At 42.3% G+C, this 14,485-nt stretch overlaps 2 protein-coding genes across 3 annotated transcripts; one reads left to right on the top strand and one right to left on the bottom strand.

The window, feature by feature from the left end:
- Positions 1 to 1,024: 1,024 nt before the first annotated feature.
- On the bottom strand, positions 1,025 to 3,160 carry LOC121870913. Its single transcript, XM_042372885.1, has 3 exons — positions 3,056 to 3,160; positions 2,627 to 2,838; positions 1,025 to 1,847 (listed from the first exon to the last, which is right to left on the bottom strand). Exons 1-3 carry the CDS (start codon positions 3,093 to 3,095, stop codon positions 1,239 to 1,241), a joined length of 861 nt encoding a protein of 286 aa, XP_042228819.1. The 5' UTR covers positions 3,096 to 3,160; the 3' UTR covers positions 1,025 to 1,238.
- Positions 3,161 to 12,178: 9,018 nt separating this feature from the next.
- Positions 12,179 to 14,093, top strand: LOC121870914. Of its 2 annotated transcripts, none has more exons than XM_042372886.1 (3): positions 12,179 to 12,310; positions 12,449 to 12,669; positions 13,063 to 14,093. In XM_042372886.1, the coding sequence occupies exons 1-3, from the start codon at positions 12,277 to 12,279 to the stop codon at positions 13,243 to 13,245; spliced, it is 438 nt and encodes a 145-aa protein (XP_042228820.1). In that variant the 5' UTR covers positions 12,179 to 12,276; the 3' UTR covers positions 13,246 to 14,093. The 2 variants fall into 2 exon arrangements, with proteins under 2 accessions (XP_042228820.1, XP_042228821.1); XM_042372887.1 differs by having other exon boundaries at positions 12,452 to 12,669.
- Positions 14,094 to 14,485: the final 392 nt, after the last annotated feature.

Genomic DNA, 14,485 nt, shown 5'->3' on the forward strand with positions numbered 1-14,485 from the left:
TACTTAAAGGAAGATGATGTTATACCTCTTACTAACTTTTGCTGAGTCACTTTCATACTCAGGAGTGTCTCTTTAATGGATAATATGGGAGAGTATATTCTGTTATATCGAGGTTCGTTATATTTGAAACACACACACACACACACACACACACACACACACAGAGAGAGAGAGAGAGAGAGAGAGAGAGAGAGAGAGAGAGAGAGGTCCATTTGATGTGAAACCTCTGTATAACGGACTATACCCGTTAGAATGATGTCCGTTAAATGGAGGTTTAACTTTACACTGCCTTATGGATTAACAGGAAATAGCGTCAATACTTTTAATTAACAACATAAGTGAAGACAGTGATGTGATATAAACATTCACGTGTTATGAAAGTCTTCTGTGTGGTAGTGTGGATACGACTTTAAGACACTCTGTATAATGCTGGGTGGGAGGGAGGAGGGAGGTAGAGAAGGAAGGGGGAAGAAGGAAGAAGGAGGAAGGACAGGTAAATGAAGGAAGGAGGAGGGAGGAGATAGGGGGACAGAATATAGGAGGAAAGAGTAGAAGGAGGAGGAAGGAGGTTGAAAGAGAGAAGAATAAAGGGAGGAGGAAGGAGGAGATAGGAGGAAACAAGGAAAAAGAGGAGGATGAGAAGAAGGATGAAAGAGAGAAGAATAAAGGTAGGAGGAGGGAGGAGATAGGAGGAAACAAGGAAAAAGAAGAGGAGGAGGAGGAGGAGGAGAAGAAGGATGATGGAGAGAAGAATAAAGGAAGGAGGAGGTAGGAGATAGGAGGGAAGGAGAAAAGCCTAACACGGTCCAAATAACCTTAAAAACCCAAACAAATTTGGGGTAAATAAACAACTTATTGAGAGGATGATTTAATTCAATTATCTCCGTGTTGTATTGCCACGTTACTGCTAGACAATCCTCAATTATCACTGGATGTGTTACGTTAAATTCAGATAACAATTGTTAATATTTATGTTGATAATTTGGTTCGGGAAATATAATACACCTTCATTATATCTATTAGGTTTTTTTTTTTTTTTTAGAAATTGTTTATTTTGCAATGTGGTCGTCAAGCATGTTGGTAATTTTGCAAAATAACTTGTAAATTGATTAGGTTAGGTTAGCCTGTTTGCAAGTTATTTTGCAAAATTATCAACGTGTTTGCCGATCATTTTGCAAAATAACCGTGTGTGTGTGTGTGACACTACTTAATTCACTTTCTTGACACCAAAAAACAATCTATTTGGCGGGAGTGTGGTAGAGCTGAGTGGGAGGCTGGAGGTTGTAGCCGCCTGGCCCCTTGACGCCCGCCCCCTGCCCGTCAACCCCACCAGCTCCCCTGCTGCTGAAGTCGCTAGTGGTTGCACTGCCTTGAACGTCGCTCCCTGGGGCAAGAATGATGTCCTGGAGTACCGAAGGAGAGGCGAAGCCATTATCTCCACCAGCCTGGCTTCCTGGGGCTCCACCGAAGACCGGGGAACTTCCAAAATTGTTACCGTTGGGGAAAGTACCAAAGGTGCCTTGAGATGCCAAAGGAAGAGTAAATCTAATTAAGTTCTCCTCAGTCCTGGTTCTTGGGCCTCCACTGAAAGCCGAAGAACTGCCAAAAGTACCCCCGCTGTTGGCTGAACCACCGAGGCCGCCTGACAGGATCGAAGAGACTGATCCACCGTTGTTTTCACTCAGCTTGATTTTGCCCAGTTCTTCGTTAAGGCTGTAGAACCTCCGGGACTTAGCACAGTCGACGTTGTCCCAGTTGTCACACACGAAGTACTGCTGGTTGAAGATGGTGCCGTTGGGACACAGGAAGGAGTCTCTCTGGCCTCCTTCTTGGCAGATGTGGAACACCTGAGGGTGATAAAGGTGAAGAGAATGGCTGGAACATTCCGAAGGTATGAAATATTTATAAGATATACTGAACACACAAGCATAGTGGGAACACTGGTACCAACTAAACCCTCCGTGTATCACATTGCCTCTAAGTCAGAAATGTATAAATTTTGTGTCTGTTTGCTTTCATGGACAAAAAGTAACCTCGTTCCAATCGTATTCTTATTTTTAAAAGTATGAAGAAACTGCGGACCAATATATAGGTTTTATATTGTGTGATTTTTTTTCTCTGAAACTTGAATATAAGTCATGTTACAGACACATGTATAGCCGTCAAGGTTTCTTCCCACAAAATTTCAAAATGATCGGGACTGAAAAGAAGGAACGTTTTGACCGTAAATTGAGGATATTTGCAAGTGTTCCTATTTAAAACAATACGACTTACGGCAGCGTCACAGCCTCGAGAAGTGTTTATAAATCTTTTCTACATATTGTATTTGCTAAAGACATCCATCGAGGGAAAAAATGGCTACCTTCTGTTCACTGTGCCTACTGTCTCGCGGGAGGCTGACAGGCTGATCACAACACCCCGTCAACCAGAAAAGCAACACAAATTTTACGGTGTATTTTGACGGAAGTGTCAGATGGACTGTCGAGTGACTACATCTAGACTAGAGTGATACAGAATACATGGAGCAGTCATACTTACACCAGCCACTTATGCTTAGACGTGTACTCGACAGCCGTTCTCTGGTTATTATAGAAACAGTCCAAACAACATTCCGTATATAACTCACCTGACAGCCAGCGACGGGGGCAGTGTCAGCATAGTAGCCTGGGACACGACGCTTACACCTAAACACCGTGAATGGGACAGACGCCAGGATGGGGTAGTCCTTCCCAGGGACACCTCGAATGGTGTAACTCGAATCAGCAAGATTTCTGGAGAAACTGGAGAAGCGGTCGTTGCTTCGCAGCTTAGCAGCGCTGGTGGCCCCACCCAGAAGAGCTGAGGAGGTTTTAAATACGGAAGGACCAAAGAAGATGAAACGGTACTATAGATGCAGACAAGTTCCCGTAGGAATAAAACCAACGTCATAGTTATATAGTCGTTGTTATACAAGTAATTACGAAAAGTATAACCAAATTATAGAAGAGAGTTATAGTATTCGATGTAAAAAATATCTTACGGCCGTTTACGTTTCAGTTCAGTATAGTGTACTTACCCACCACCACCACCAGGATCTTAGGGGATACACTCGCCATCTTCAAGACTACTGACGACTCTCTGGAACTCCTGAGACAGTGTTGACGATGCAGACTGTAGCAGGTGACGGCTGGTGACCTGGTGGTGGTGCCCTGTTATATATATACCAGGGATTGATAACGATCACCACCTACACACGCACACAGCTTCAAGGTTAGTTAGGATATAAACTCTATGATCGTCAAAATGCTATACATTTTTACAAATTCACATTTCGAATCGACGTATTTCAATTTCCTACACTAAATCCTCGAGCAGGTCAAGTTAGGCTATCTGAGGTAAGGGTTTATCAAATCTATTCGTGCATTATTATCTTTAAAATCATTTAAGATATTATCCAATATAGTACAGCTCTACGCGCCCACTATTTCAAGCCATGGTCCGGGTAAATATCCCTCAATAATAATCAGTTCAGGCGTCCTTGGTCACGACACAATGTGAACGACAACACGAAAATAAAAGGAGCGGGAAACTGAACCCAGAAATAGACATAGTGTAATACTGTGATACACTCCCGGATACTCGGACACTTCCCACGATCTACCTCATGTTTCTTGGTCCACACATATTAGAGTCATGTCTCGACCTATTGTAAATTTGCAGGACGAATGTGTTATTATTATTATTATTATTATTATTATTATTATTATTATTATTATTATTATTATTATTATGGCAGGAGGTTGAAATCCTCTTCTATTTGAATGGGTGAGTTCTTCTAATTAAATATGATCATTTTCTCTTCACTAAAATGTTTGTAATTAATATAAAACGCATCGCGCTGTGCAGATGTTGAGTTCTCACGGTGGGCGAGGAGAGTTGAGACGTGTTGAAGAACCAGGAAGACTTATCATCGGTAGTAGTCGCGGTCGTGTTCTGTGTGCAGGAAGTCATTGATAAGGATTTACACTGATGGAAGTTTAAAGAAGTTCTAACGAAAGAAAAAACATTAAAACAAAAAACATAGGAACTCCAAACAATTAATTTTGTTCAAGAGAAATATTGAATTATAGTTCTTTAGTAAAATTATAGGTAACGAAAGTATTTTCAAGTCGTTATTTGTACAGTGAAATCCCTAAAGCCTCTGAATATTGAAATAAAGATTTACTGAATATTTACAGCTAAGTAGAAGACCTCATTTGTGTTTACGAGGAAAAAAAGTTTATCCAGTGAAGACGCACGACCTCTGAATGACCACAGATAAGGGGGAACTACTCCAGACCTTGATAGACGCGTGACCACCTACTCCCTCACGAGTTAAGACTACAGTATAGCTGAAAAAATACCTTTATTTTCTCATTACATGACAGAAAAGATTGAAGGCCAGAATTTTTTTTTTCTCTCTGTCACTTTTACTTGTGAATTAGTAAATTATTTTACACAGAAGCTATATTTTTCTTGTAATATATTTGATGTTATTGTTTTGTTTTTTGTTTTTTGATGTGTTTATAATTCAGAGATACTGCTAAAGGGTTGTATTAGGAGTTTAGAGCTGGTACGATGCTGTGATCTTTGATGTATTGTAGCTCTTTAACCCTGTAGGATCTGTAGATGTATAATAATGACTGATAGTTATAATTATTTACAAAAAACGCCCATTCGTCATTCAGAGGCAAATTATTGTACATTCTCCTAACTTCCGTGAATCATTCTAGCTGGGAGATCACTGTTTCATCATTAATAATACACACAACCATTTTTAGGACTATTACTGATATTAAAACACTTTCTGGTATTCACACTGTTATTTATGAGGTATTAGCTGTTTTATGTAGTAGTATAGGTGTGAGTGTGTGTCTGGTCTTGTTCACTGTCGCCATTCTTCATGTTTCTGTGGCAACTCCAGTATTTATACTTATATTATTCAATGAAATAAGTATATGTCTTCTCGTCCGTACGTGTGTAGGGGTCTGAATATGCGTGTGGGTTTATCCATAACGTGTGTAAGTGTTTGGACATGCGTGTGGGTATAACCATAACGTGTGTATGCTGTAAACTATATAGAGAACTTCTGCATGAAATTCTTTTAAATTACTGATGATGATCGTTCCCGGCGCACGACCCCACAGCCGTTTGACCCAGCACTTGTGAGTCTCATTGTGCGGTAAGGTCAACACTGCACCTACAGGTATACTGAGGTCACGAACACACAGACTCATCCTCAACAGACTTCCCAAAATTATATCTTAACAGTGTCAGTTGGCTGTTACATTACCCCGTTGAAGCTGTCTGTCTCTCTGTCTGGTAAATTTATCATATATCTTAATTATTGACGAAATAGCATAAAAGATTTTAACATGAACGATATGAATTTGTTAAATAGTAAGATAAACAAGTTAATGTTTTTGCTTACGGTCCATAAAACAGAGTTAACATTGTAATGGTCGGTATAATGAGTGAGTTATACCACAGATAGATCGTAAAACGTGTGTGTGTGTGTGTGTGTGTGTGTGTGTGTGTGTGTGTGTGTGTGTGTGTGTGTGTGTGTGTGTGTGTGTGTGTGTGTGTGTGTGTGTGTCACGCTTACTAGAGATAATCGCTGATTAAGCATTGAAAAGTAACTAACTTTTTTTTATATAATAGGAATATATATATATATATATATATATATATATATATATATATATATATATATATATATATATATATATATATATATATATATATTACTATAACTTGGGCAAAATTAATTGTGTTGCTCTGTTTAATTAAAGATCCCTCCGACCCTCACCCTCCTCTCCCCTCATCCCCCTTTCCTCACCCCTCTCCCCCTGCTTCTCCCCTTTCCTCACCCCCTCTCCCTGCTTCTCCCTTTCCTCCACCCTCTCCCCTAGCTTCTCCCTTTCCTCACCCCTCTCCCCCTGCTTCTCCTTTCTCACCCTCTCCCCTGCTTTCCCTTTTCCTCACCCTCTCCCCCTCAGCTTCTCCCCTTTCCTCCACCTCTCCCCCTGCTTCTTCCCTTCCTCACCCCCCTCCTCTGCTTCTCCTTTCCTCACCCCCCCCCCTAGCTTCTTCCCTTCCTCTTACTCCCTCCCTCTTTTGTCCCTTTCCTCCACCCCCTCCCCTGCTTCTTCCCTTTCCTCACCCTCTCCCCTGCTTCTCTCACTTCTCCTCACCCCTCTCCCCTCTTCTTCCTTTCCTCACCCCCCCTCCCTCTGCTTCTCCCCTTTCCTCCACCCCCCTTCATCCCTTCATCGAATCCCGCCCATTCAAAGACTTGCTATCCTTCCCATACATCACAATCCTTCCTCTCTTTCCTTCCCTCTCTCCCTATCCCCTTCACCTCTCCCCTTGTATTAAAATAAGAAAGAAATGAAACCACGGACACGAAACTATCAAAGATCTCTACCAAAACAGAAATAACGTTCCACATTCTTCTCTATTTTTTTACTCGTTTTTAATTTAGCTTCAGTTGATGGAAGGGTGAGGAACTTTCCGTTGAAAATGTATAATTTGGCTCCGCCGTCACAATCGGTATACATACAGTACAGTAAGTTGTATCTACATCGATACCTCGCTGGGATCTGTCACGATTTCTTCGCTATGGACATAAAGGACGAAGGCCACCTCCTCAGTCTCCAGCAAACATCGGGCAGTATATTGTGCTGTGCTTTGGTACCCCCCCCCCTCCACCCTCTGACTCTCACGCCGGGGTAAAGATGACTAGCGCCGACAAGTTTACTCCCACCGGCAACAGTTTTACTCACCGATAGCCTTTCGAACTAACGGTGAGATCGTATGAGCTGAAACACACCCATTATTGATTTGCTTCAGAAGACGGGGTGCAGGGCTGGGATTTTCACATAAGTCAATGGGTGGAAAATCACCACATCGACGATGGGCGTGGTTGGCGGGCATGGTTGACGGGCGTGGTTGACACCGTCTTCAGGGTAGTAACCACGTCCCCGCGGAGCCCGTACATTAGTATTCCATTATTAGTAACAATATGTTTTTATCTTGAAAATAAGAGAATTAACTGATGTATAAAAATAAATGTTACAAAAATATTAATACTTGGTGTGTGGGGTGGCTGGGTGTGTGGGGTGGCTGGAGTGTGGCAGGTGTGTGGGGTGGCTGGGGAGTGTGTGTGGGATGGCTGGGTGTGTGGGGTGGTAGGGGTATGTGGGGTGGCTGGGTGTGTGGGGTGGCTGGGTGTGTGGGGTGGCTGGGTGTGGGGTGGCTGGGGTGTGTGGGATGGCTGGGTGTGTGGGGTGGTAGGGTATGGGTGGCTGGGTGTGTGGGTGGCTGGGTGTGTGGGGTGGCTGGGTGTGTGGGGTGGCTGGGTGTGTGGGGGTGGCTGGTGTGGGTGGCTGGGTGTGTGGGGTGGCTGGGTGTGTGGGGTGGCTGGGTGTGTGGGGTGGTAGGGGTATGTGGGAGTAGCTGGGTGTGTGGGGCGGTAGGGGTGAGTGGGGTGGTAGGGGTATGTGGGGTGGCTGGGTGTGTGGGGCGGTAGGGGTAGGTGGGGTGGCAGGGTGTGTGGGGTGGCTGGGTGTGTGTGGGGTGGCTGGGTGTGTGGGGTGTGGGGGGTGTGGGATGGCTGGGTGTGTGGGGTGGCTGGGTGTGTGGGGTGGCTGTGGGTGTGGGGTGGCTGGGTGTGTGGGGTGGTAGGGGTGTGTGGGGTAGCTGGGTGTGTGTGGGGCAGTGGGGTAGGTGGGGTGGTAGGGGTATGTGGGGTGGCTGGGTGTGTGGGGCGGTAGGGGTGGGTGGGTGGCGTGTGGGGTGGCTGGGTGTGTGGGGTGGCTGGGTGTGTGTGTGGGGCAGTAGGGGTAGGTGGGGTGGCTGGGTGTGTGGGTGTGGCCGGTGTGTGAGGTGTCAGGGTTGTGTGGGATGGCTGGGTGTGTGGGGCGGTAGGAGTATGTGGGGTGGCTGGGGTGTGTGGGGTGGCTGGGTGTGTGTGGGGTGGTAGGGGTATGTGGGATGGCTGGGTGTGTGGGGTGCAAAGGTAGGCAGTGGTAGATTGCAGGGAATGTAATCTGTAATTGGGGTGTGTGTGTGTGTGTGTGTGTGTGTGTGTGTGCGCGCGTGATTACATGAAAGTGTATACTGTATACACAACAACTCACATGTCCGTGTATATATAATAGCTAGTATATATATGTTAGTCTCTGTGTGTCAACAGGAGAGTCGCTTCAGTAAAAACGATAATGTGTATGAATGCTGCCGTGGTGTCCCTCTCACTGCCGCAACAACACAGTTTCCTAACACAGAGCTCTCACTTCCGGTACGATGATCAGACTATAATGTGACAGAGTTAAGAACCGGTTAGAGATGCTCATATATACTCATAAAACTAACGCATTACCTTTCAGAAATACATTACATCTGGTTTTATTTCTACATAGTGTGTTAAGACTTGAAGACACATCATGGTAGTGCCTTACCTTTCAATGTACAGTATGTTATGATAGATTCATTCATAAATACAGGTTAGTAGACATAGCGGTACTGTAACCTAGTTTGAGTTAATACTACATTATGAATAGTCGTTGGTTGCGATATCTTCCTCACTTGCCGCCTTCCTCTTACCACCCATAAACTTGAGGTTATGGTTTGATACATTTCCATTATTATCATTAAACAGGTTACTAACAAGGTGGGTCTTTGTCGTACTCCACAGAAAACTAATTTGTGCTTTCCATTCGTAGTCCTGCGTTAATACAATCCAATGTTTTTTTTTCAAGCTTGTGTAACTATCTAACGCTTCAGAAAAAAACCCATAAGTAACGAATCCAACGCAACCAGTAACAAGCCTTAGCCAGTGGAGTCTATTAAAGTTTAAAGGAATGTGAATAAACTTAACAAGATTTCCTCACCAAGAAACCAATTTATGATGCGTTGATGCCACTTAACTGTGGTTATCGAACGCTAAAAGAAAAAAAAAAGGCAATTGGACTTTCAAGAGAGAGAACGAAAAAAATTATATGCTTCCATGTTTATATAGTTTCCAAGTATTTCCTGTGACTTCAGGGAGTTGTAATATTTGTGTGCGATTCTGTTTTTGCTTACTTGTTATTTTGATTGTTTGCGGTTACCTGGACGTTTTTCTTTGAGGAGGGGAGGGGAGGGGTGGTAATGGTGGGTGATGGGGATGGAATGTTGGTTGGTGGGGGCTAATATTTTACCTGCTGGGTAGGCCGAGGTGGAGTTAAACTTGAAATCTTCCCGGGCTTTCGCAAAATTTTACATATTGGCCAATCAAAGAGCTTTATTCATCGACCTTTCAAAGAGCTAGGCGTGAACTCGTCAAGGAGGATTAATGAGAGGAATAAAAGTTAGAAATATATGAGGAAATAGAGAGGGAGGGAAAGTAGAATGATAAAGAGGGGAAAGAGGAAGAGTAGGATAAAAAGTTAATAAAGGATAGGATGATAGAGAGGAGGGTGGAAGAGAAAGACGAACAGTGGAAACATTGAATAGAGTTATAGTATCGGAAGTCAAAAATGTATACCATAAGAACTACACTGCCTTGATTCGCTGTTGAGTGAAGCACGAGGTCTGTCAACACTCTTTAAAAACGGCCGCGTCACTCCAAACAAGGAAGCAGGTGATAGCGTTACGACATTGAAACGTGAAACACTTGAGGCTACAGACAAAATTACTTGTTAAGACTTCAGTAATTCAGTCTTATCGCCGTAACGTTGTGGTATCGTAACGCCGCTTCGTATGACAGAGGATAGCATTTACGATAACAGAACATTAACGATTTGGGAGATACCTAACCTTACTTAACCTATCGTAACCTAATTTAAACATCGCTAATCCTAACCTAACCTGATCCACATACTAAGACAAGTCCTAAGCGCACTCCATCACCTTCACGGAAGTTTGTCATTACGGTCAATTCCTTATTCACCTTTGATGATGACATTTGTGTATAGCTGATTTTTATTATTATTACAGTAATTTGAGGATAATGATAATAAAATTCAACAGTAGTAACTAGTATGTCGTTATATTTTGCCCGATAAATTAACAGGCTGTATTTTTTTTAATATTTAACAGTAGTGCATTTTTATTTGTATTTCTTATAGATTAAACCTTAGTACTTTTATTGTCGCTTTATTTCCCTTATAAATTTTAAAAAAATGCATAATTTGAATGGTTCCAGCAGTTTTATTTCTTTCGGGTAGGAGGCCTTCAGGACACACGATCTTGACTCATTTTACCACTCCACTGTTGCCTCTAAGTGCCAGTAAGTGATAGACGAGAGGTGTGGCACTGTCATTTACCTGGCAGTGTCCTCCAGGGAGCACTTAGCCTACCGCCTACAGACTTGCTTTATCATCTAATATTATCATTACTCAGGACGACAGACACTTACCTTCGCCATTCTAAAATAATAATAATAAAAAAAAACAGTCAATTTGAGCAATTCATTTTGGAAATTGTACACCAAAAATGCATGTTGTAGTTGCGAAAGTAACAGTGAAGGAAGGAAGAAAGAATGGTGGAAGGAAGTTCGTCGGAAAGTAACGATCTGGTATAAGTTAAACTGGTATCTTGTTCCTTAACTTAAACTATCATCCTGTTCCTTCACTCAAACAATTTATAAGCAGGTGATATAACTCGGAACTAATCTCTTGAATACGATGATTTAAACCCTCGAGTATGATGACTAAATCTCTCACGTACGATAACTTGATCACTACAATCTCTCTCTCTCTCTCTCTCTCTCTCTCTCTCTCTCTCTCTCCTGCTGTTAATAAAACTGATTTGATTTGTTTACTTCTCATCATTGTTTACTTCTCATCATTGTTTACTTCACATCATCACATACACCTACACAAATTCTAAAAAAAAAATAGATTGATTTACTTTTGTTTTTACTCTACCATAAATATTAAAAATTTTCATCCCTTTCTCCGTCACTGAGGTCACAGTTTTATAGTTTGTGATGTTTATTGACTCAGGTTCAGAAAGTCTTAGCATGTCTTTCGTGATCGACTTATTGGATCATTGAGATTTTTTTCCCCTCGCCAGGTTATGCAGTGCTACCAGACCGTACAGTATAATTCGCACCACTTCCTGATCGCCCTTGCTTAGATGTTTCTTTTGTTACTGTGAGTACTATTTTGGTATCCCAGTAACTGTTTAAGTTTAACTTTATTTAATCCTCTTCGCCACTGATCGGAACTGTTAGTCGCTTGGGTGGTTGGTCACGTCTCTGTTACGCACTGTTGGCAAATACTGGGCATGTACTGGACTCCAGGATGTGTCTGCACCTGCGTTAGTGTTGGTCAAGTCTGGTCTTGAATGATCTCACACTCGGTGCCGTCACAACAAGGTCAGAGGTCAAAGTCAGATGTGATGATCATAGTTGGACGTCAAATGTGAGTCTGTGGACCAAATGTAATAAAAGTTACGAGACAGATTGAGTTTTGATCACTAATGGATTCACCATTATTGACCAAAACTTATATTACTTTTTGAATAAGTTCACTTAAGGTCAAGGATCTAATTCCTTGACGAAATAAATCGGTAACAAGAGGAACCAATGTTGATTAGAACCTGTAGTGAGACTGAAGGGTTAACACACACACACACACATCAACATATTACTCTTTAGTAGTGCGAGAAGTGATTCATTAGTACCGTTATATAAACTTACACAGTTTTGCTAAGTTAAGGCGCAGTATTAGTGTCCAACAGGCCAGGAACTCAGCAAAAGGACCACAGAAATATAACATTGTTACGGGCATGTGTTCCAAGTTCCGAGGGAAAGTTATTTATTCCCAGTTTCATCAATTAACTGCAGATTGACTTAGTTAAATAAGAGTAATACTCAGGAAGTCTGCCACTGCTAGATGACAACAATGGCAGTTAGTTATTAACATGACTATTAAATTCGGGGGGAAGGGAAAGTCGGTTTAGGTGTTGGTAATATCCGATATAATATCCGATACAGTACTTTGTCATATTCCCCTCTCCTTATGTTGCCATTACCTTTAAGAAATATTTATGGGGGTCATTTCAGCAGGTAATCGTTGATTTTTAGAAACGCTATTGTTGTCGTCGTTAGTAGAGAGAGAGATATGCGTCAGTTTACCTTTCACCTGGGGAAGTATATAACACGCCGGAACCCACTGACCATCACCACACACTCGTCCTCAACACACACTCGGGAAGGTGATCACTTTCTTGACTGCTCCTCACACCACAACAGCGTCCAACCCATACATTATGGCCGGTGCTGTGTCCGTAGCCTTGATCCTGGGTAAGATGGCGACAACTATACATAAGTCAACTCTTGTTTCTGAAATAAATGAATGAAAAAAAAATCGTAAAATTTATCAAGTTGCTGGGCTAGTTACGAACAGCCATTTTGATTTTTTATAAACGTCCTCTCCCCCAGCAGTGGTAGTTGCCATAACAACCAGCTTCCGTCTTATGGCTGGTGAACACAGGCAGGCGATCTCGTTGTCCTCCTCAGCCACTCTCAGCTCCCCTACAGAACACAGCGTCTTGGAGGCCCCGGATTTCTCTGGTCATATCGTTAAGCGACAGGTGGACCCTAACTTTACGTGTCTCGAACGGATCCCTGGGTACTATGCTGATCCCGCCTTTGACTGCCAGGTGAGTCTTACACAGTGTTGATGTTTCGCGCCATCAGGAGAAGATATTACCCCAAGACCTGATGTTGTTTGATACCTGGCAGGTGTAACATCATTAATATAAACATCATAAGTCTGTATCAGGCCATTGTTGGATGAGGGTTTACCTTTACGCTGTCTTAGTCTTTTTCGAGTCGTCTTTGCTGAATGATCCCCTCCGGACTTGCTGATTTCATTAATCCACCTCATAATTATCGGGATTTTGTCTCGTATTTTCTTGCTGTAAGTCTCCTTAGGACCAGCTAAGGGTTTCCTCATTGCAATGTTGTTTAGTTGTTGTTGCAGTATGCTCCGTGCACCGCCTTTCCTAAGTTAACAAATAATACAACCGCGTTTTCTCTCTCTTTATTTCAAGGTATTTCACGTCTGTGTAACTGAATCCCTGATGTACTCCTTCATGTGTCCCAACTTAACTGCCTTCAACCAGCAATACTTCGTGTGTGACCACATCTTCAACGTCGATTGTGCCTCCGCCGAGCAACTCTACAACTTGAACGAGCAGCTGGGCGATGAGGAACAGGAGTTTACTGGAAGATAAAGTTGTGTTTCTCAGCCTGTGATGACGCAAGATAAAGTGTGGGATATGATGGTGTTGTGGGCAGAGTCACTACATTGGTCAGAAAGGTACAGTGGTCAGGGGGTACAATGGTCAGAGGGGTACAATGGTCAGAGGGGTACAATGGTCAGAGGGGTACAGTGGTCAGAGGGGTACAGTGGTCAGAGGGGTACAATGGTCAGAGGGGTACAATGGTCAGAGGGGTACAGTGGTCAGAGGGGTACAGTGGTCAGGGGGTACAATGGTCAGAGGGGTACAGTGGTCAGAGGGGTACAGTGGTCAGGGGCATACAGTGGTCAGGAGGTACAGTAGTCAAATGAAATTCATAGCTTAAAGTGTTAACAGAGCCAGGAACTTACGTACTCTTGTGACTTATCCCCCCCAAGATGCTCGTACACAAACAATTACCTCTTTCATTGTTTCTTTGTTATTTGTTTTGAGTTGGTTGTTATTTGTTCTATTGTTAGTAGCGGGTGTTAGCTTTTGTTACCTTCATGCCATTGTTTATATTTTGTTAGCTAATGTTTTTCAATATTTTTGTTAGGTTTCTTTAGTAGTTTCCCTTATCATTATATAGTACAGAAGAATATGCTGAACACCTATCACAAATGTGTGTGTTTGAGTGTTTGTGGTCTAATCAATACAGGTATCTGTAAAATGTAAGTTGAAAAACAATATCATCGTCAAGAAAAACCAGATTTTAAGTGGTTATATTATTAAAACATTGGCACTCCTTTTCGATGATTCTGTACGATTCCTCCAAAAATATCCTCAAGAGATAATTGCTTTTCTATTTTAAAAGCTTGTTATTGTTTGTATCTGCAGTAAATAAAAACAAAATATATGAAAATATGTCTTTTCATCTTGTGGCTGGAGCAACACCAGATTGAGTCAACTGAGTCCCTGCCTCTGCAATACTCTTGTTAAACAGTGGGATGTGGTTAATTTTGTAAGATAAAAAGATCTAAGAATTTTTGTCTAATATATATGGTTATAATCTCTTTGTTATAATAGCAAGGCTTTATATTTTAGATAAGTTAGCGAAGAAAAGGCAAGAAAATACTCGAGCTCATCTACTTACACTGAAAAAAAAATCGGAGATAGTTTAGCCTCTGTATGTAAGAGTACTTTGAGTAGTACCGGCCCCTCTAAAACAGGTATTCACGCAAACTAAATTGATGAGGCAAATTAAGTATGTCCTTAGGCATTATTATCGGACTTT

Source organism: Homarus americanus, unplaced genomic scaffold (assembly GCF_018991925.1).
Source record: "Homarus americanus isolate GMGI-L3 unplaced genomic scaffold, GMGI_Hamer_2.0 scaffold52512, whole genome shotgun sequence".
NCBI lineage: Eukaryota > Metazoa > Arthropoda > Malacostraca > Decapoda > Nephropidae > Homarus > Homarus americanus.

What these genes read in the sequence shown, in the direction of transcription:
- LOC121870913 (XM_042372885.1), bottom strand. Translation starts at nt 3,095, where the DNA reads ATGGCGAGTGTATCCCCTAAGATCCTGGTGGTGGTGGTGG. An exon ending in GATCCTGGTGGTGGTGGTGG is followed by an intron (nt 2,839 to 3,055) that starts GTAAGTACACTA and finishes AAACCTCCTCAG; the next exon opens with CTCTTCTGGGTGGGGCCACC. An exon ending in CCCCCGTCGCTGGCTGTCAG is followed by an intron (nt 1,848 to 2,626) that starts GTGAGTTATATA and finishes TATCACCCTCAG; the next exon opens with GTGTTCCACATCTGCCAAGA.
- LOC121870914 (XM_042372886.1), top strand. Translation starts at nt 12,277, where the DNA reads ATGGCCGGTGCTGTGTCCGTAGCCTTGATCCTGG. An exon ending in GTCCGTAGCCTTGATCCTGG is followed by an intron (nt 12,311 to 12,448) that starts GTAAGATGGCGA and finishes CCTCTCCCCCAG; the next exon opens with CAGTGGTAGTTGCCATAACA. An exon ending in ATCCCGCCTTTGACTGCCAG is followed by an intron (nt 12,670 to 13,062) that starts GTGAGTCTTACA and finishes CTTTATTTCAAG; the next exon opens with GTATTTCACGTCTGTGTAAC.